At 37.8% G+C, this 17,612-nt stretch overlaps 1 protein-coding gene across 1 annotated transcript; it reads right to left on the bottom strand.

The window, feature by feature from the left end:
• Positions 1–3,095: 3,095 nt before the first annotated feature.
• On the bottom strand, positions 3,096–11,287 carry PWD (chloroplastidic phosphoglucan, water dikinase (ATGWD3)). The gene is made up of 18 exons (XM_078577591.1): positions 10,449–11,287; positions 9,623–9,709; positions 9,407–9,538; positions 8,614–8,739; positions 8,147–8,325; positions 7,789–7,873; positions 7,514–7,681; positions 7,369–7,421; positions 6,335–6,543; positions 6,056–6,174; positions 5,432–5,502; positions 5,227–5,344; positions 5,017–5,103; positions 4,840–4,926; positions 4,564–4,640; positions 4,372–4,474; positions 4,167–4,302; positions 3,096–4,094 (listed from the first exon to the last, which is right to left on the bottom strand). Exons 1-18 carry the CDS (start codon positions 11,172–11,174, stop codon positions 3,202–3,204), a joined length of 3,456 nt encoding a protein of 1,151 aa, XP_078433717.1. The 5' UTR covers positions 11,175–11,287; the 3' UTR covers positions 3,096–3,201.
• Between the last annotated feature and the right edge of the window lie 6,325 nt (positions 11,288–17,612).

The following is a 17,612-nucleotide window of genomic DNA, read 5'->3' as shown; positions in this document are numbered from 1 at the left end:
AAAAAAATCCAGGTAAAGAAAGGAATTACCAAAACTTATTGATGGTTGATAAATTATTGTATTTCCATTTACCTCCGTTCTTTGGATAGTGTATTCTTACTGCCACATGGATCTTAAATGGGCTTCATTTAGTCATCTTGGGAAAAAATAAACATTTTAATTGTTCCATGATAAGTTTGTTGATTAATTCATGCGATATTTTTATGCTTACCATCTGCATCTATATTAACTCAAGCCAGGGCCAAAATGTCTTTTTTGATATTATTACAATTTGAGAGGCTTATAAGATAAATTATTAAAAAATACATCATTTTGTGGTGATATACATGATCCTTTCAACAAACTCACATATATGCCCTCAAACATATCATATTCCCCACCTGGAAATTTGGTTACTTTTGGTACTAATTTAATGTCATTAAATAATCATTTTATTCACCTTGAATTGAGTAATGAGGTTAAAATTTTATCTTGGTTCGTGACATAGGGTTTATTCGAGATTTAAAAATCAGTGAAGACCAATTTGAGATCAAGGACCTACTTATTTGGAAAATTCCTTCATTGCAGTATATATCATCAGATTGAAAATATATATCATCAGATTCCAAGGTGTCTGGTATATTCAAATCCCTATTGTCACATTAAGGAACATCTTTTCAAATCTCCATAATGTATAATCACAATGAATGAAGAATTTGATGCCCTTAGTCGAGTTTGACATAATCAGTTGTTCAGCTTGCAAAATTAAAGATAGATATCTGATGATAATTGGTACATAAATCATAAAGTTAAAATTCAAGGCACAACGTTCTAATACTGGCAAAATTTTATGCCCAACGACATGATAGTGACTTTTTTAGATATCCTCACCTATCACCAAGTCCAAAGTAATCAGGTCGGTTCTGATCATTTATTCTGATTGAAATTTTCGTATTTCAAAATTTATCTTAAATAATACATGTATTTTTTATTACTTGGGTAAAAAACTTTGTGTGCAAGTAACACAATGTTATAAACATTAGCTACCTGATTCCATTGAGTGACTTGTTTATCAACTTTGCAACTCAATAATACCCAAAGAGAACCACATCATTTTTTTTAATAAGATTTTACGTATTATTTAAAGGCTAAAGTTAGAATATGGTTGTTTTAGTGTGGATGTTGATGAAATCAGTTTATATGGAGCTTCTTAGAGAAGAATTTGACACAGTGAAATCATTCTTGAGCTCCAAATCAAGCTGATGATTCTTGTCCAACGCAAACATTTATTTGGATAGAATTGAATGATCCTTTCAGAATCATCTTATACAAAAGAGCACTCACAAAGTTCGTTGTTAGTGTTGGATTGTTTGTTACCATATTCCAATGTATAGTTTATTTTTTCCATAAATTAGTCCAGAATTTATGGACAAACTTCGTGCCTTCTATAGGATACTAAAATAATAGAAAAAGGTCACTACCGCAAAGATTTTTCTTTCTTAGGACCTTCATTTTTTAGTTTCATGCATTTTGAAATGTGTAATGGACTGCATTCAGTTACACTAAATAATTTTCAACAATATTCACTATTATTGGGAAACTCATTGATCTAGTAATTCCAAGAAACTATCTATCGTGTTATGATCATTAGAATAAGCATGGTATCATGCCATGTCTGACACAGAAACTGGAACTTTTTGCCTTATCCAATCTTTAAAGTTATTATAATATCATTCAAGAGGGCAACTATCCTATTATGTGACAATCAAGCTGCTACCCACATTGATATGAGTCCCATTTTTCTTGAAAGAGAAAAACATACATAGCCTATTGTCCTTTTTTTTAGATAAAATGGTTTAAGGGTTCATTAGGCTTCACTCAACTGCCTAAAAACATCAATTGGCTGATGCATTTTCCAAGGCACTTTCATCATCTTCTTTACACCGTATCCAATCATGATGCACTGAAAAATATTTATGTATGATCATGGAGTAAATATTTATTGTCCCAAAGCACTGGAGTTTGAGGTGGAGGTTAAGAAGGCTGGTCTACTCAAATTTTAGATAGAGAATATAACATCATATCTTTGTTTACATATCTCTTGCATTGATTTTTTTTCCTTTCTATCAAGAGGGGATGTGTCAGAGTAGTTGGCATCAGCTTTGTACTAACGATGTGTGCTTTGTGTAAAGGGATATCCCCCCCCCCCCAAACTCTCAATTAAAGAAGGCCCAATTAAAACAAAAATTTCTCATTCTCCTCATTTGTCTCTATCTAGTTGTTATGTGGTCAAATCTATAGCTAAGAACAACGCTCGGATTGAACGCACACCTGCCTCAACGCTAGGGAAGGAACGTTGAGCAGCCTTCATTTGTGAATCAAAAGTCTTTTTGGGAATGATTAAGATTCCTTGGGGTTTAGAAGGAGGTCCGGCTAGGCCCGTAGCAAAACACCAAGGTATTTTATTACCACACATGTAAAGATACACTAGTGGTCGTAGCCATTACATTGGGCAAAAGGCCCATACAGGAATGTAGAGATGAAGCGCAAAATACGATGTTGGGTAGTGACTCTCCAACAACCGTCCTGATGCTCCATGCGCCATGGCTACATCCACTATAGTGTTTGCTCACCTTAGCCCCCATGGTGGGATATGCCTTCCCCCATGCAGGTAGTACCAGCAGAACGCAGCACAAGCTTTGGTGGCCCACTTGCACGGCCTACTGTGACGTACAAAACATGTGCGACGACGAGCACAAGCATTGTACAAGTTCTTGCCTTAAAGATCAGGGACAGGCATTACCACCCGTGTTGTGTGTGGCGGTCACGCGCTATACTCTGCTTCTTATCCCTCAAGCAAGGGTGCCCATGCACTCTGCACGGTTAGCGCATAGGCCTCCTTGCAGGATTACCACTTGCTTTGGGGGCTTACACTAGTACACAGAGGCATTGACTCTTATTACACAACTGCACATGGAAGTCTTTTATAAACTTTAGGTTTAATGACATCATTCAATATGATCTTAGAACTTTGTTCACTATTTTGAATATTTTCAGCCTTATGTATAAAATAATAATATGAAAAGACTCAAAGCAGTCTGAATAACATCAGAAAATAAAGAACCTAAATGAGGAGACCACGCTCTTATTTCCCATTATAAACGGGCCATCAAGAGAGAGAAAGAGATCAAGACAGAGAGAGAGAGAAAGTAAAAAAATCCTTCATGGCTGGGGGCGGGACTGGACAATGAAAATGTCCTTCCCCACTAAGCAGCCCTCAATGTCCTGGGGGCACCCAAACTTCTGCTCAAGGTAGAACCCAACAGCACAGAGCCTGCGCCCAAGCTGCTCCCGAAAGGTGGGGTCAACGGTCAGCGCCTCTTTACTGTAGTCAACGGTCAACCGCACCACCTCTCCACCTTCGGCGCCTCTCAGAGGAGCAACCAATTCTTCACTCAAGTTTGCAAACGCCACAGTCTCCACCTTCCCACTGATCTTTCCCAGCGACAGCCGCCACGGTGTCCCCCTTGCCGCCCCCGCTAGCGTCTCCCCCAACCCAGCTGCTACCTCAACCGCCGCCACCCCCGAGTCTCGGTCAACAGGATTGACCGTGTGAATTACAAACGACAGTTCTGGCAAGAGCATCTCCTGCACGAGCACGGCCATCGTGGCAGCGCTCTGCCGCACTCCGGCAGCGCGCCGGCTGAGCACTGCCCTCCGAGTGTACAACGAGGCCCAGACTCGAGCTACGGCCTCGTCCACTCCGGCAGCACCGATGTTCGGGATGGAGTCATACAGCCCGGCGGCAGCCATTCCGGCAAGGTCCTCGACATTTGCACTAGAGCGTGCGATCAGGCGGGTGGCGCCAGGAACAGATTTCCAGATATCGGCGTTGACCTCATCGCTCGGTCGTAGAGACGAGACCAAAGCCTGGAGCTCGGAGCAGACCTGGTCAAGCTCACCCCCGATCAGCGTCGCTGTCTCCAGCCGGTCAATGAGGGAGGTGAACAGCTCCATCGACCCGCTCCGCTCCAATGCTGCCTCCATGGACCCAAAAGGGACCACAACCCCGGCAGGAACTCGAAATGTCGCAGGCGTCCCGAGCTCGTCGTATACTGAGTCAACCAGGAGCACGAGTCAACAATTTGCTGTATTTAGAGTTTAGAGTTTAAAGAAAAGTTGTTGACCTCTCTCAGCTTCAGCAGCGAGAACAGCTAGCTGACCACAAGAAGCGGCTTTCGCGCCAGACCATTCAAGGCGTGCCTCTGTCAGCTCTAAAACAGGTTTTGACGCGGCTGTGGCCACCGCCGGTGTCTGGCTCAGCTGCAAAGCCAAAGTCATACGTATAGAGAGAGGAATGTCAAGTGAAAAAGGGTGCTTAAGGAGAACTACCTCAGTCCTCCCAGAGTCCCCAGAGAATGAATCATGAATAGGAGGCTCGGTTTGGATGGCATCAGCCTCTGAGAGACTGACGCGCGTTGACGATGCTTCCAAGCTGTCATGAACCACTTAATTAGACACGAAAAGAAGGAAAAAATTGCAAATGTGATATAAGAAAGAAAATCATCTAAGAAAGATTCAAACCTGACAAGTTTTCCTTGAAGTTTCTGAAATCCGGCGACCTTGTCATCGTCTTCACAGGTCACGAAAACAACCTTTTCCTGCAGATCGAAGAACAACCAATTGAGCATTGGGAGAAAAAGGAGACGTAAAAGTTCAGCAGAGCTTCTGGCTCACTATTTGATTATAGAAAAGACCAGAAATCGGGGGAGAGCAGATAGTTATCATGTTTAATTAATTGACCTTTAGGAAAAGAAAAAAAAATAAAGGAAAATTCGAATAGAGCTTCTAGATCAGTACTTGATTGGCTCTAACACCCAGGTGGGAGAGGTGAGGGAGCTCTTGCAGAAGCACAACGCCAACAATGCGATCGTCAGAAGCTTTCACCTGGTGTAAAATCAGAACCAAAATATTAAAAAAAACATTTAACGAGATTTTTAAGAAAAAAAAGGCATAAATTTATATATTTCACGGAACCTCCTCATCTCCATCGGCTTTATTGACCACAAGAATAATAGGGCCAGTGACAGACGCGGGTAAAGTGCCAGGAACAATGCTCTCCACCTTCAATTATTTGTAAAACTATCTCAACGGAGTTGTAATTTTTCAAACAATTGTATATCCATTTAAATGTACTAATAACTTGATTCAATATAAAATATCCAAGTTTGAAGTTATTAAGGGGACCTGCAAGAGAGTTCCGCAGGCAACTCCAGGAACAAGAACGTCCCAGCCTTCAGACCCGAGAGAAGTTCTGGCTGCTTTTAGAAGAAGCGAGCAAAGTTTTGAAACCTGAAATATGACGCTGCAGATAATGCAAACATACTTCATTATTCAGTGCCTTTAATCTAATAATAGGCCAAAGACTTTTTCGAAAGAAAAAAAAGATTACCCAGAGCGTATTTCTGCCTCAGCATAGGTCCTCACGCTGTTTTCAGGGATTCCGAGAGCCTTCCCCAACTTCTGCGTTTGTGTGTGGAAATTGGGTATTTGTAGTTAGGAAATTGAATACGTTAACCAAAGAAATTGATTTGGTAAGTGAACATCTGTAAATTTTGATTTGATCTGCATAATCATATGAAAAACAAGAGGTTGAACTGGACTACTCTGGGAAATACGGCATTAAGTAGACAAGCCTCTCTAACTCATCAATGTATGAAAGACAAATGAGTGAAATAAATCAATGAAGTGGTTCCAGTAGGTGAATATAAGTGTTAACTTTGATCCGGTCCATATAATCAAGATAACAAGGCTTTGAACCAGATGATTTGGCGAGTAGGGCCTTAAATAAACCCAAAGAGCCTCTGTAACTCGTAAATTTATGAAAGATGAATGTGCTAAATATAAATAAAATGTTTCCAGGAAGTGAATAAAGATGTAACCTTACAGTAAGTGAAAGGAGGCAGGAAAGGCATTAAAGCGGGCCAGTCTCCATAGCTAGACAATTTTCTACTAGAATATTGCCGGTATCCAAAAATGGCTTGTTAAAAATCTACCTGGGAAGGAAAGGACAAACCTCTACTCTATTAGGAAATATCTGAAGCAGCGAGTCAGAGTACTCTTCCGTCAATCGTCTAGCGCGATCGATGGTTGCCTTGAGCCTCAAAGTCCAGATTTTCTTCCCATCCTCGTTACCTTCCCAGAAGACATCATCAAACAGAGTTCTCAGGCTATCCAGAAAATCAGATAATACCATATTTAATCAGGACTGAGGTTTGTTGGATCTCAACGTAACTGAAAAATGAAGATGCAAAGTCAATGAATCTGGATTTTGTAATTCATCACAGAGACAAACCTTCTCTATCAGAAATTCCTATTTGTTTCCATGCGCGGAGTTCACTGGCGATGGCTTGGCATTCATCTGGTTTCCAGCCAGAGAAGCCGACCTGGCAGATACCCGTGATGAGGGCAGCGAGAGGTCTATCCCATGCGCTTGAGTTTCCTGAGTCTATGCTCCGAGCAAGCCAACCATGCCCACCCATCCCCTCAAGGGAATTGAGAAAGCTGAAAGTTTGATAAAAGAACAGCCCGTTGAGTGAAGAAAATAAGAATGTGCATGAATAGAATATAAATAAAGAATAAATCTTCACATAGCTATGTTACGATACACATTCCCTGTCAAAGGGTATTTCCAGAAATTTCCCTCAATAGTTCTCTATAATGACATGTAGCCTTCTCTCCCCTAAGGAGGGCAGAAAAGATTCTGCTGTGAACTGACACCAATCCAGGTCCGTTGTCATTTGGTTCCTTCTTTCTCTCTCTACCCAAGGTCTCTATCAAACTCCAGAGTTAAGAATATGGAAACAAGAGAGATAGGAATAGGAGAGATCAGGGTGATAGGAGAACAAAATAAATAACTAGCGGATTAGCATTCCTTTTGTAGGGATAGGAATCCCAAGAAAAGGAATAACAAGAAAAACACTACTTCTAACATTTTTTCCTGATTTAATATTGTCCGACCTCACATTCTCCTGGGCTGTTCCAGCCATTCAGCTCCCAATCGGATGAGGATTTGAAAATGGCCAAAAGTATCATTCACTAACCGTCAAATGGCCTGCTTAAGCACAAGTTATGAAGCTATTGGCCTGGCCCAATCTGAGACATTAGGATAACCACTAATTGGTGGATAATCTTAAGGACAATAATTACAAGTATGGGGAGATCCGTGTTCTAGGAAATAATCAGACAGGGCTTATTCTGAACAAAACGTAAGGACATAGCTCCTAACAAAACCGGGGTCTGCCATGTTGTCTCCCATAACAGCCAGCGTCTCTTCTTATTCGAACAAAATCAGAAATATACTTTCAACCTTTTAATTAAAATCCGTACCTGCTCAAAAGGAAAAAGGAGTAATCCTCTAGGCCAATCTCACAAAGGCGCCACTGCGAGCCAATTCACATTCAAAGTGTCAAAATATTCCAAAGATTCCACCCATACAAGAATGCTTAGATCCAGTTTCAGAACAAGAAACAACCTTTTGACGCATGGCTATCGCAACGTCAGGGGCATCATTTCTAAGCCCGCTGCTTAGACCCTTGACTATAACTTCTCTCAAGTCTGTTAGTGATAATAGAGTTTCCGTTAACTCTGGTAAACCATCTTGAACAGCGGTGCTATTTGAGTCGGCATTCTTCTCCAAAGTCTGTCAAAGGTATACCAAATAGTAATATAGATAAAAAAAAATGATGACATTAACAAAAATGTAAAAAAAAGAATCAGAAAAAAACTAAGTGGGAGGTAGCATATTACCTTCTTGCATGAAAAGAACTTTTCAACAGCCACTGAACCTCTCTCATCCATGGACTCTCTGATTGATTCTAGCTGTTCAGTGAGGCTGCAATTTCAGACACTGTCAGCATATGAAATCGTACTTTTACATTTATCTTATTCTGTATTCTATTTTTTTTTTTAAGATTATGCTTTACATACTTAAGAATTACCCTTATGACGTCCGACAGTAAAATACATCCTTATATCTACGCCCACATTTTCAAAGGTAATCATAGCAGATAGAAAAACTAAGGTCATCCCATAGAAGTATGACCAAGAGAACCACCTATTGATCAAATTTAACCTAAAAATACCAAAGAAAAGGTAACCATAAGACCTTCCAGCATTGAAGAAATCTTTGAGTTCAAGATGGAAAATCTTGAATTGATCAATAAAAGATGCGCTGTACTCTCCAGGGTTCTTAGTGATCTTGGAAAGCATTGCCTCTGTAGCCACCAAGTCTTCAGGACCAGCATTACGATGAAGTTTATTTTGGATTGTGTGCTTGATTTCTTGCTGTTGACCAACGAAAAAAGGCAGTCAGGAAGAAAATGAGGGCGATATCTAGAGGGAAGAGAGAGATCGAGAAGGATTAAAGAAATCAAATGACAACAAGCCCAGAATAGCGCCTGCTCACTCCGGTTGGATCTCCGAGTAAATTCCCTCAGCAACTACTTGTCTGCTCTCCTTAGGACAGGGTTACGTTAATATTAAATAAAAATCCTTGAAATACCCTTGACCAGGGTTGGAGATACGAACACAATCTCTAAAAATTAAAGTAAAAAAATGCAGACAGAGGAATACCTTCAAAGCATGTGGAATGTCATTTCGGTGGGCGATATCTCGAATCCGAGTTAGCGGAACAGATGCTGTGAATTCTGATTTGAAAGATGGCAAACACGGGTGGATCTTTCGTATCACAACTATATCCTGGTTGATGCAAGACAACAAAAATATTAATTAGGAAAGAGCAATATGATGAATAAGCAGCAAACATATAAAAGCATGCTGTCTGATGGAGCAAGCAAAAAAAATGTACATTCGCAAGGACTACTGAAGCAACAAATCTTTATGAAACGAAATTATCCTAGTAATTGAGATCTTTAGATAAACGAAAATTCATTTTTAAATATCTGACATAACCATCAAGCAATATCAGGACATCAGATGTAACATAGTTACTAGCTACATTTCTGGTTCTGATTATTCCTTTTGGAGTTATATAGAGATCGAACATCCACACTTCACATCAAAGCCCAAGAACTTGCTTATTCATGCAATGAACTATCAGTTTGCAATGATCATCAACAGTAAAGAATAAAAGTTCTTAAAGTTTCAAGTTAGATTTCTCTGTATTATCAGCTTGGAAACAACTTCAAAGTTGATCGAGTTACATTTCATAATCTGATATCATCATGCAACTAGAGACTGATTCTCCAATTTTCTTTTAAACGTGATTCTCTATTATTATGACCGAAGGACGGACTCCATTTACGCCGTTATTTTTTTCTCGTAGCATTATAAAGAAATGTTAAAGGTTAAAATCCCCAACATAAAAATGAGAGCTTGTAGGAAAAAAAGACAGGAGATTAAAAACCTGAGGGGATGCATCTTTAGAATACGTAATCCTTTCAAGCAGGCGAAATATTTGTCTGGAAATGTCGGCATGTCTATTGGGACGATGATGCCCCCCATCCTCAAAACAAGGAATCTGCCCAGTATTAATCCACTGCAGAATGGAAAAACATTAGCTTCCACTCTAATAACAAATAAGAAAATAAATTTTCAAAAATAATTGACTGGATAAAGAAACCTTGAGGTAAATGGCAGAATAAAGAAGACTCTCCAACCGATCCTCCGGCTCCTGATTTTCATCGAAAAGCTCGCGCACTACTTCCAACTGCATGTCGATAACATTCATAGTTCATCAATCCAACGAAACACAATGTAACGAGCCATACTTGGGAAGGAAACTTGTTCCTGAAGAAAGGTAAAGTGGTGAATACTGCTTGATAAATATCTAAAGGTGTACTAAATTAGAATCTGAAAAAAATAAATTTAGAGAGATTCCAACGATTTTCCAAGTTATGGACAAGCATTATTCTTGTGTCTTGAAGACTTTATAGTCAACAGAGTATACGAATTTTCTTTCCAAGGCTCCAAGCTAAACTGAACTGAATAGGTAGAGAAACAGTTTGTTGAACTTGTCTTAAAGTTACTGAGATAACATTAATATATAATTTATTTTATAAAACGGTATTGGGACGGCTTCTTTTGTTGAATGAAAGAGGGAAGATCACCCGAAATCGGTGATCAACCCGGCTTTCTTTGGTTGTTATAGCTTTTTCCTCTGATCGAAAGCAATCAGTGAAAGGCAAGTTTCAGTTCGGATATCAGAAATACTACAAACTTACCCCTTAAAGATCAACAAGAACGACAAGGAATGTTTGCTATGAATGCAATCAAGCAATATTCAACAATGCATAACTGCATACCATTAACGGTCTTTAAAGGAATCTTCTGTCGGTTCTATAAACCAGTTCGTTGGAAATAAAGTCCTTCAATTCATGATAATGTTTTCATGATCTCAATCATCAACCAACGTCAAAAAAATTCAAGAGAATTGCAATCCTACGTACCTTCCTCCACCAATTCCTCGCCTCCCGGTCGTTCTCCACTAGCTTCAATGGAACACCCTCTAGGCCATCAGTCCTCCACCTCCTCTCAGATTCTCTGTTCCTATGTTCATTCGATTTCATGAACGCGGCAGGCCTTCCCTGCCACTGTTCTACAAAAGAACTCTGCTCCAGAGCTTCGACATCCTCTTCAATGGCGATCTCTTTGGCACTAGATTGCACTTCCTCATCCGCTGTAACTCCAAGAACATCGACAATCTCTCCGGTCCGATTCCATCGGCAGACAATACCAAAAATTCCGGCAGAAGGAATCTCAAGAACCCTGTTCTCTCCCTCTTCCCACACTTTCCCCTCTCCGTCGCCGGACGAGACGACGAACTTGTACTCCAACAAAGCCCCCCCATCAACCTCAACATCCGCCACCCATCCTTCATCCGTCCACCTCATCTGAACGCCGTTCTTCCACTCTCCAAGAGCCGCGCCCGAGCCCATGAGCAGAACGTGCTGCCCAAATTCCACCTGGTGATCGAGCCTCACGCGCACGCATACCTTCTCCTTCCTCTTCGCGACGACGCTGCAGCAGACGTTCCTCTTCGCCAATCTCGGCCATACGCGGATCGATCGGAGCGTCTGAAGCCGCCGAAGAGGAAGCAGCGCGCAGGAAGAAGAGGAGAAGGAGCCGCCGGCTATGGCGACCGAGATCTGGAAGGGTTGCTGCAACGACGCCATTACCACGCTCAAATTCTCCCGATCTTCTGCCCTAGAATCGAGCGGATCTCATCTTCTCGATCTTGATTTCTACCTTCCCAAGAATCGAGCAGCCGACGACGAACTTCTATCGATCAGTCTATATCTCTCTCTCTATCCATCTCTCTATTATGTATCTCTATCTCTTCGTGAATGACATGGGATTGGATGTAAAGCGATTTGCACGGAGACGGTGCTACTGGGCCCCGATTGGTTGAATGGGTCCACGTGGTGCTTCCGAGTAGCGCTCTTCTTATTATGTGCTTTAGATTCGCTGGCCCCACCTTTCCAGATATTTTCAGATATCTGTATCTTATCATTTGGTTGTCATGCACACGTGTACCTTAACGAGTTACTTTTTAATATTCAATTGTCCCAGATCTTTTTAATATTCATGTCCCATATTATTTTAATAATTAATTGTCCCTGATTTTTTAATTTTTTTCCTTTTTTAATTTTCAATCGTCCCAGAATTTTATAATTTTCCTTTTTAGTATTCCATCGTCCCCGGTTTTTCCTAAGTTTCCCTTATAAAATTCAATCGCCCCACATTTTTTTTTAATATTCCTTATCGATATTAAACTGTCCCATATTTTTTAATATTCATTTTTAATAATCAATTTCCCAGATTTATTTTAATTCATTGGTCCCAGACTTTTTAATTTTCCTTTTTGATATTCCATTCTTCCAGATTTTTTCATATTCCTTTTTAAAATTCAATTGTCCCATGATTAAAAAATTTCTTCAATTTGTTTGTGAAGGGGAGTCCAGACAATGAAGTTCCATGTTTTCTACAGTACTTTAAATGTAGAGTTTTGTATCCAGTCTGGCATGCCCAATGGATGAATCATACAGTACTTTAACCATTTCCGATCAGTAGTTGGTCGCTCAGTGAACATATCTCAATCTCTTAATTTGTAATATGATGATCAAGTTAATTTAAATATATATTTTACCTGCTGTATGTTTTTCTCTATGAAGATGTTATAATTAAATACCTTTTTATTTTAGTTTTAGAGTGGTAAAGGTGAGGTGAGAGGAGTATGAATTCCCTATAGTAATTTCCTCATTATCTCTATTTTCGTACTCATTACATGGAGGGAAACAAAAAGGACAAATGTTTCAACCCAATTTGTGTTTCACCCAAATCCGTCTTCTCAATCACATATATTTTATTTCCACAAATGTCTTTGTCTACCAACAACCTGCCTAAATGCTGACTCATGGTGCATGAGCACTATGTAGCTGAACAGCATTTTTAACGCATGTTTATCTACTGACGCATTTTTTTATAAGAAAGTGCACTTTGTCCAAGAATTGATATAAAAGAGGAGGATGCGAGTGCCAAATCATATTAGTAAAAACATTATGTGTAACACATAAATGGTAAGATGCAGATGTGTGACATTTATACATAAAATATATTTTATATTGTGTGTTTACTTTAACTAATTAACATGCGTTGACATTTATTCTCTCCCTTTTTATACACCACATGCATGTTTGTGAGTGTCTTTTATGTGCACATTTTATTTTATCATAGACATTGGGCCTACCAACATTAGAGAAGCCCATTCAAGGGGATTCCCTGAACTGCATGAGTGGGAAGTCCATTCAAAGGGCTATAGTCTCAAATCAATGGCTCATGTGGCCCAAAAAATTAAATGTAGTTATACCGTGGATTCCAAACATACCTTTCAATTGGCACCAGTTTTACTTTATTTGGAGTTTGTTTAAGTGATAAATTTTGTGGCCCAACTTGACTTTTAATTTTTCAACGTCCCGTGAAACTACTTCAGTTAAAGGCTCTTTTAGACATAATATTTTCTTCTCTTGACTGCTGCCTTAACAACTTTGAAACTAGCATTTGAAAAAAAAAATTTACTCTGGATTGAACTATATGATCACTATACAAAAGTTAAAGTCTGCTTTTACTCAAAATATGTAGTTTTACGAAGATTATCTTTTGCTCGGTGCATCATTAATATAAATAGTTTTACGAACATGAGGTCAACTCACCCGTATTAGGTCAATGCACTTTGGAAGCACCCCATGTAGAGGGCAAACCCAAGACCAAAATTTGAAATTCAAAGCTCGCCAACAAATCTACCAATCCAGCCACACATCCATCTATCAATCTCTCTCCTTGAGAAATCTTTGATACTCTAAACCTTATCTTCAGATCTATTATATCCAACATTTCTTCAAGTCTCATTCACCCAAGCCCTCTCATTCTCTAAATAAAAATCGATATTTATTATTGGGGGATAATAGAGTTTTTTTAACCCCGCCAAAAACCCGCTAGGTAAAACTTCCATATTTAAGGGAGAAATATTATATTTTATGCATTGAATCTTGAACACTGAAATCCCCCTTAGGTAGATCAGGTGACAGGTGGACTTCATTCACATAAAAAATTTTATGCTCGAAATATCCAAAACGAGCATCTATGTCATGTAAAAAAGTTGATTCTGTGTGAAAAGTAGGCTGCAATCCAAGGAATGATCAGAATACACATGCTTGAGCGTTTGACACCCTTTTTGGCCCTGTTATTCCATTTGGCTTCATTAATTTAACCTACCTTTGGATTAAAATTTATTATTTTCATTTTTATATTTATATTTCTTATCCAATCTATATGACTCCAAGGGATCATTTAGACAAATGAATCACATTACAGCACAAAATCCATCGTTGGAGGTATTTGGGTAAAACTAATCATTGATATACATGCATAAATAAAATTGATGATTTCCGATAATCCACACTATTAAATTTAAATATTAAAACTTTAATCATGTTATTTATGTTTTTTGAGTAATATGATTCCATAAAATTCTCAATCACAGAATCAAGCCAGAAAATTATTATTTATATCTAAATAGAAAATTAACAGTATTGATTTTCTAATTCCCTTTTCTATGTTCAAAACCACTGTTAAGACTGCATAGTTAAAAAAATTATATAATTTCCTTTGCCACCATTGTATTTAATACATATTTATGAATGTAGACATTACATCATACTATTTGTGTTTTTTTACTGATAAAAAACCTCATTCATTATGGACATGATTTATTTATATGAGTGTAATTATAATGTAGTATGTTTTTTCTACACAAGAAAATATATTTTGGTGATCCATTTTCTCCCTTGAAATAGGAAATTTTTATTATCATGGGTGAACTTTAAATTAAGTAAACTAAACTTCAAAATAGTCTTCCTTATGAAATTTGATTTATTGTCTTAAATATTAATTCTTGAAACTTAAGACTTAATCATAAGGTTTCATAATTTTATAGTTAAATATTACCAGGTTAATTATATATTTGATATTCTCAAAGATGATATGATAATTGAGCTAACATTTTTTTGGTGAAAAATGTATCACTGATAAACCATAATTTGGGTTAAATAAGTCGTTTTATGGCTTTGAGTTATGCAACAATATTTATAAAATTTTCCTTACTTAGAATAGGGTACGTAAGGGTCGAATCCACAAAGAGAAGGTAATGAGAAAGTAAATTTCATTTCAAATATATTATAAAATAACTCTTTTAGATGATATTTTTTATGAATTTTAAGTATTTTATAAATAGTAAAATTAACAAAATAAATGAAACCTAGTCAAAAATATTTTAAATAAATGGAATACATATTTATTTTTTAAATATAAATTATAATAATTAAAGTTATTTTGTTTAGGAATTTTTTTGAATAATCTTTAGGGCAAGAAATAAGATTGAAAAGGATATAACTTTTGCTACTGGAGGATTTTTTTAGTGTTGTTTGATGTCTTGGAAATTTTAAAGTCCAGGATATCAATTGGAATGTTTACCTGGAGAAAATATGAGAAAATTCAAATCAAACATTCAGGAGATCAAACAAACCTTGTTGTCACTTCCTTAAGAGCCAAGTGGTGCTATTTCTCAAAGAATCTTGATCACCCTTGAACTCTCTCTCCTAGACTCTTGTAGAACAAGAATGGATCAAAGAAATATGATGCACTTTTCCCCCAACAAAAGGTTGGGAGCAGAAATCCAAGATGAGATACAAAGAGAGGGGAAAAGAGAACAAATCGAAGTGCCCTAACTCTCTCAGCCATCGGATTTATTTCTAAGGGTTTTGAGGGCTAGGATTGATTGATTTCAGGTCTAGAACCATGATCTCTCTTTCTCAGATTTGAAAACAGGCTTTTCAAATTCAAATCATGGGTTAGTTCTTCAATTCTTGACTTTAGTTGACCCAGTCTGTAAGGAGGTTTCAATGATATTCTAGAGTAGGCTTATTATATATTGGACATCTTCTTATTATCGCTTAAATGGTTTAGGTTTCTACATTCATCCCATTTGTATCTCAAATTGACCATTTGATTTACCTAAGTTCTGGTTTTCACAAAAATCTCCAATAAGATGTGAGAATTCCACTTGACTCCTTATTGTCAAGTGGGGTTAGTCTCAAACATCAATAAAATATAGAAGAAAAAAGAGCTTAGAAAAATAAATTATAAATTTCTCGTGTTATCCTTAAATGATGAATAATGCTAGTGAAAATCTAAAAATATGTTTTAAAAAAGAAGGATAAAAGCATAATTTTATTGATTTAATTTGATGTCATCAATCCCTAAAATGTTATTAAAATTGAAATAAAAAACTCAAATTTTAATGGAAATATGATATTTGTGTTCAATAAGGTTTCTCAAGGGTGTTGGGTTCAATGGCCTTGATTTTGATGATACTTAAGGGATTCCTGTAGTATAAGACTTTGAATATAATCAAAACAACATTGATCATATCACATGTGCATGGATTGGATTCATGATTTCTTGGTTACTCAAGTGAGACATATTGTGATGCTTAAGTGAGAAAACTTTATATGTATCCACACAATCCCTATCACTTTGAATCTCCTCAATCTTGATAAGCCCTATTCATGCTCCATAGTCTTCCTTACAAAGTTTCCATTGCATTGGGAATGGAGAGAAACCAATTGGAGAAGGGAAAAGAAGGGTAGGGCCCTGAAAAATTTGGCTTGGGTGAACTCCGTTCACGTCCTTCCATTATTTATAGTAAGTGTGATTTTTTTAAAAGCCCATGAAATTTAAGAATATCTTCTAACATCTAAAAGATCATTCATGTATGACACTCTAGGCCCATGTATCAGTCTAGTTAATGACTCTAGTGACCTAGTAACCTTTTTTGGCATTCTAAATTAATTATATCATCACATAGATTAATTAGTGACAAATAAATTTGATCCAATCAATAGGTCAAGTTTTCAACCCATGGGGTACTGTTACAATCCCAGAGTAGACAAGTTCTGTATAACTTGAATCATGAATTTCAAGAGTAGTTCAGATTGAAACACATGTTAGGAATAACAACAGAGTTTGTAGAAGATAAAGATGAAAGAAACAACCACGATCGCACCAAATCGTTCAATGGCTTCTTGAAGGAGAGGGAGAATCTCCCAAGCCAGTCGAGGTAGTTTGGAGTGCCGCAGCCCCTCGCTGGGAAGTTTCTTCGTGCCCCTCCTCCCAACTCCTTGTCTTCTATTTATGATTTAAGCTTGCATCTCTTCATCTTCTGCGCGCGGCTCTGCACGTGCGAGTCGGAGGCGTTTCTTCCTTTGCACATATATGTGTGGAAGAGTTGTATCAGGTACCAAGCTACACCTCATGCTCAAGAAGATACAAATGAGAATATTGAATCACTCATGGAACCTATATGTCATTAGATACCATGTAGGTATAGTCATTAATTTCCTTGATGCTCCAATGATGACTTAGGGTATGGTAAACTGCATAACCCTAATTGGTCATCAGAGTTAGTTATTATGCAAAAGTCATCAAAAAAGGCCATCTTCCTTGTTCAAAAAGTTTGGATATTCTACTATCCTGAAAACGGACTTCATCACATCTTCCTTGAGTTGTCTCCTCTTATACGGGTGGCATGTGATGACATATTGATCACCCATTCGTCTTTGTGAACTTATTTTTCACCCAGACTAATACTGTTTAGAATTCCATGATTAGGAACCCGTAGATACTGAAAAATTACAATCATCTATCCGCAATGCATATTTGATGTCTGAGGTCTCAGGACCACTCAGAAAAAGGTTACATGAATCAATTTGATTGATAGTATTTTATAATACCATTCGGGAATTCTCATGAAATAATTTGGTGACCTCTTACTGCTGAAGAGCATTCACTATCTATCCTTAGTGTCTCCACATTAATGGCGACAGGACCATCCATACTCATCGTATGAGTGAAACTAGATAATACTATTTTATCTTAGATATTTTGGTGTCCTTCTTGAATATCCTTTGAATATAAATATTTGGAGCATGTGCTTAAAGACAATTGATATTTTTATTATGATCTCATCATCCTTCACTAAGTCCGATCATGTATTC

This window comes from Wolffia australiana, chromosome 6 (assembly GCF_029677425.1).
Source record: "Wolffia australiana isolate 7733 chromosome 6, ASM2967742v1".
Lineage (NCBI taxonomy): Eukaryota > Viridiplantae > Streptophyta > Magnoliopsida > Alismatales > Araceae > Wolffia > Wolffia australiana.
Note: the sequence above shows the minus strand (reverse complement) of the source record. Positions and strands in the feature narration are given on the sequence as shown.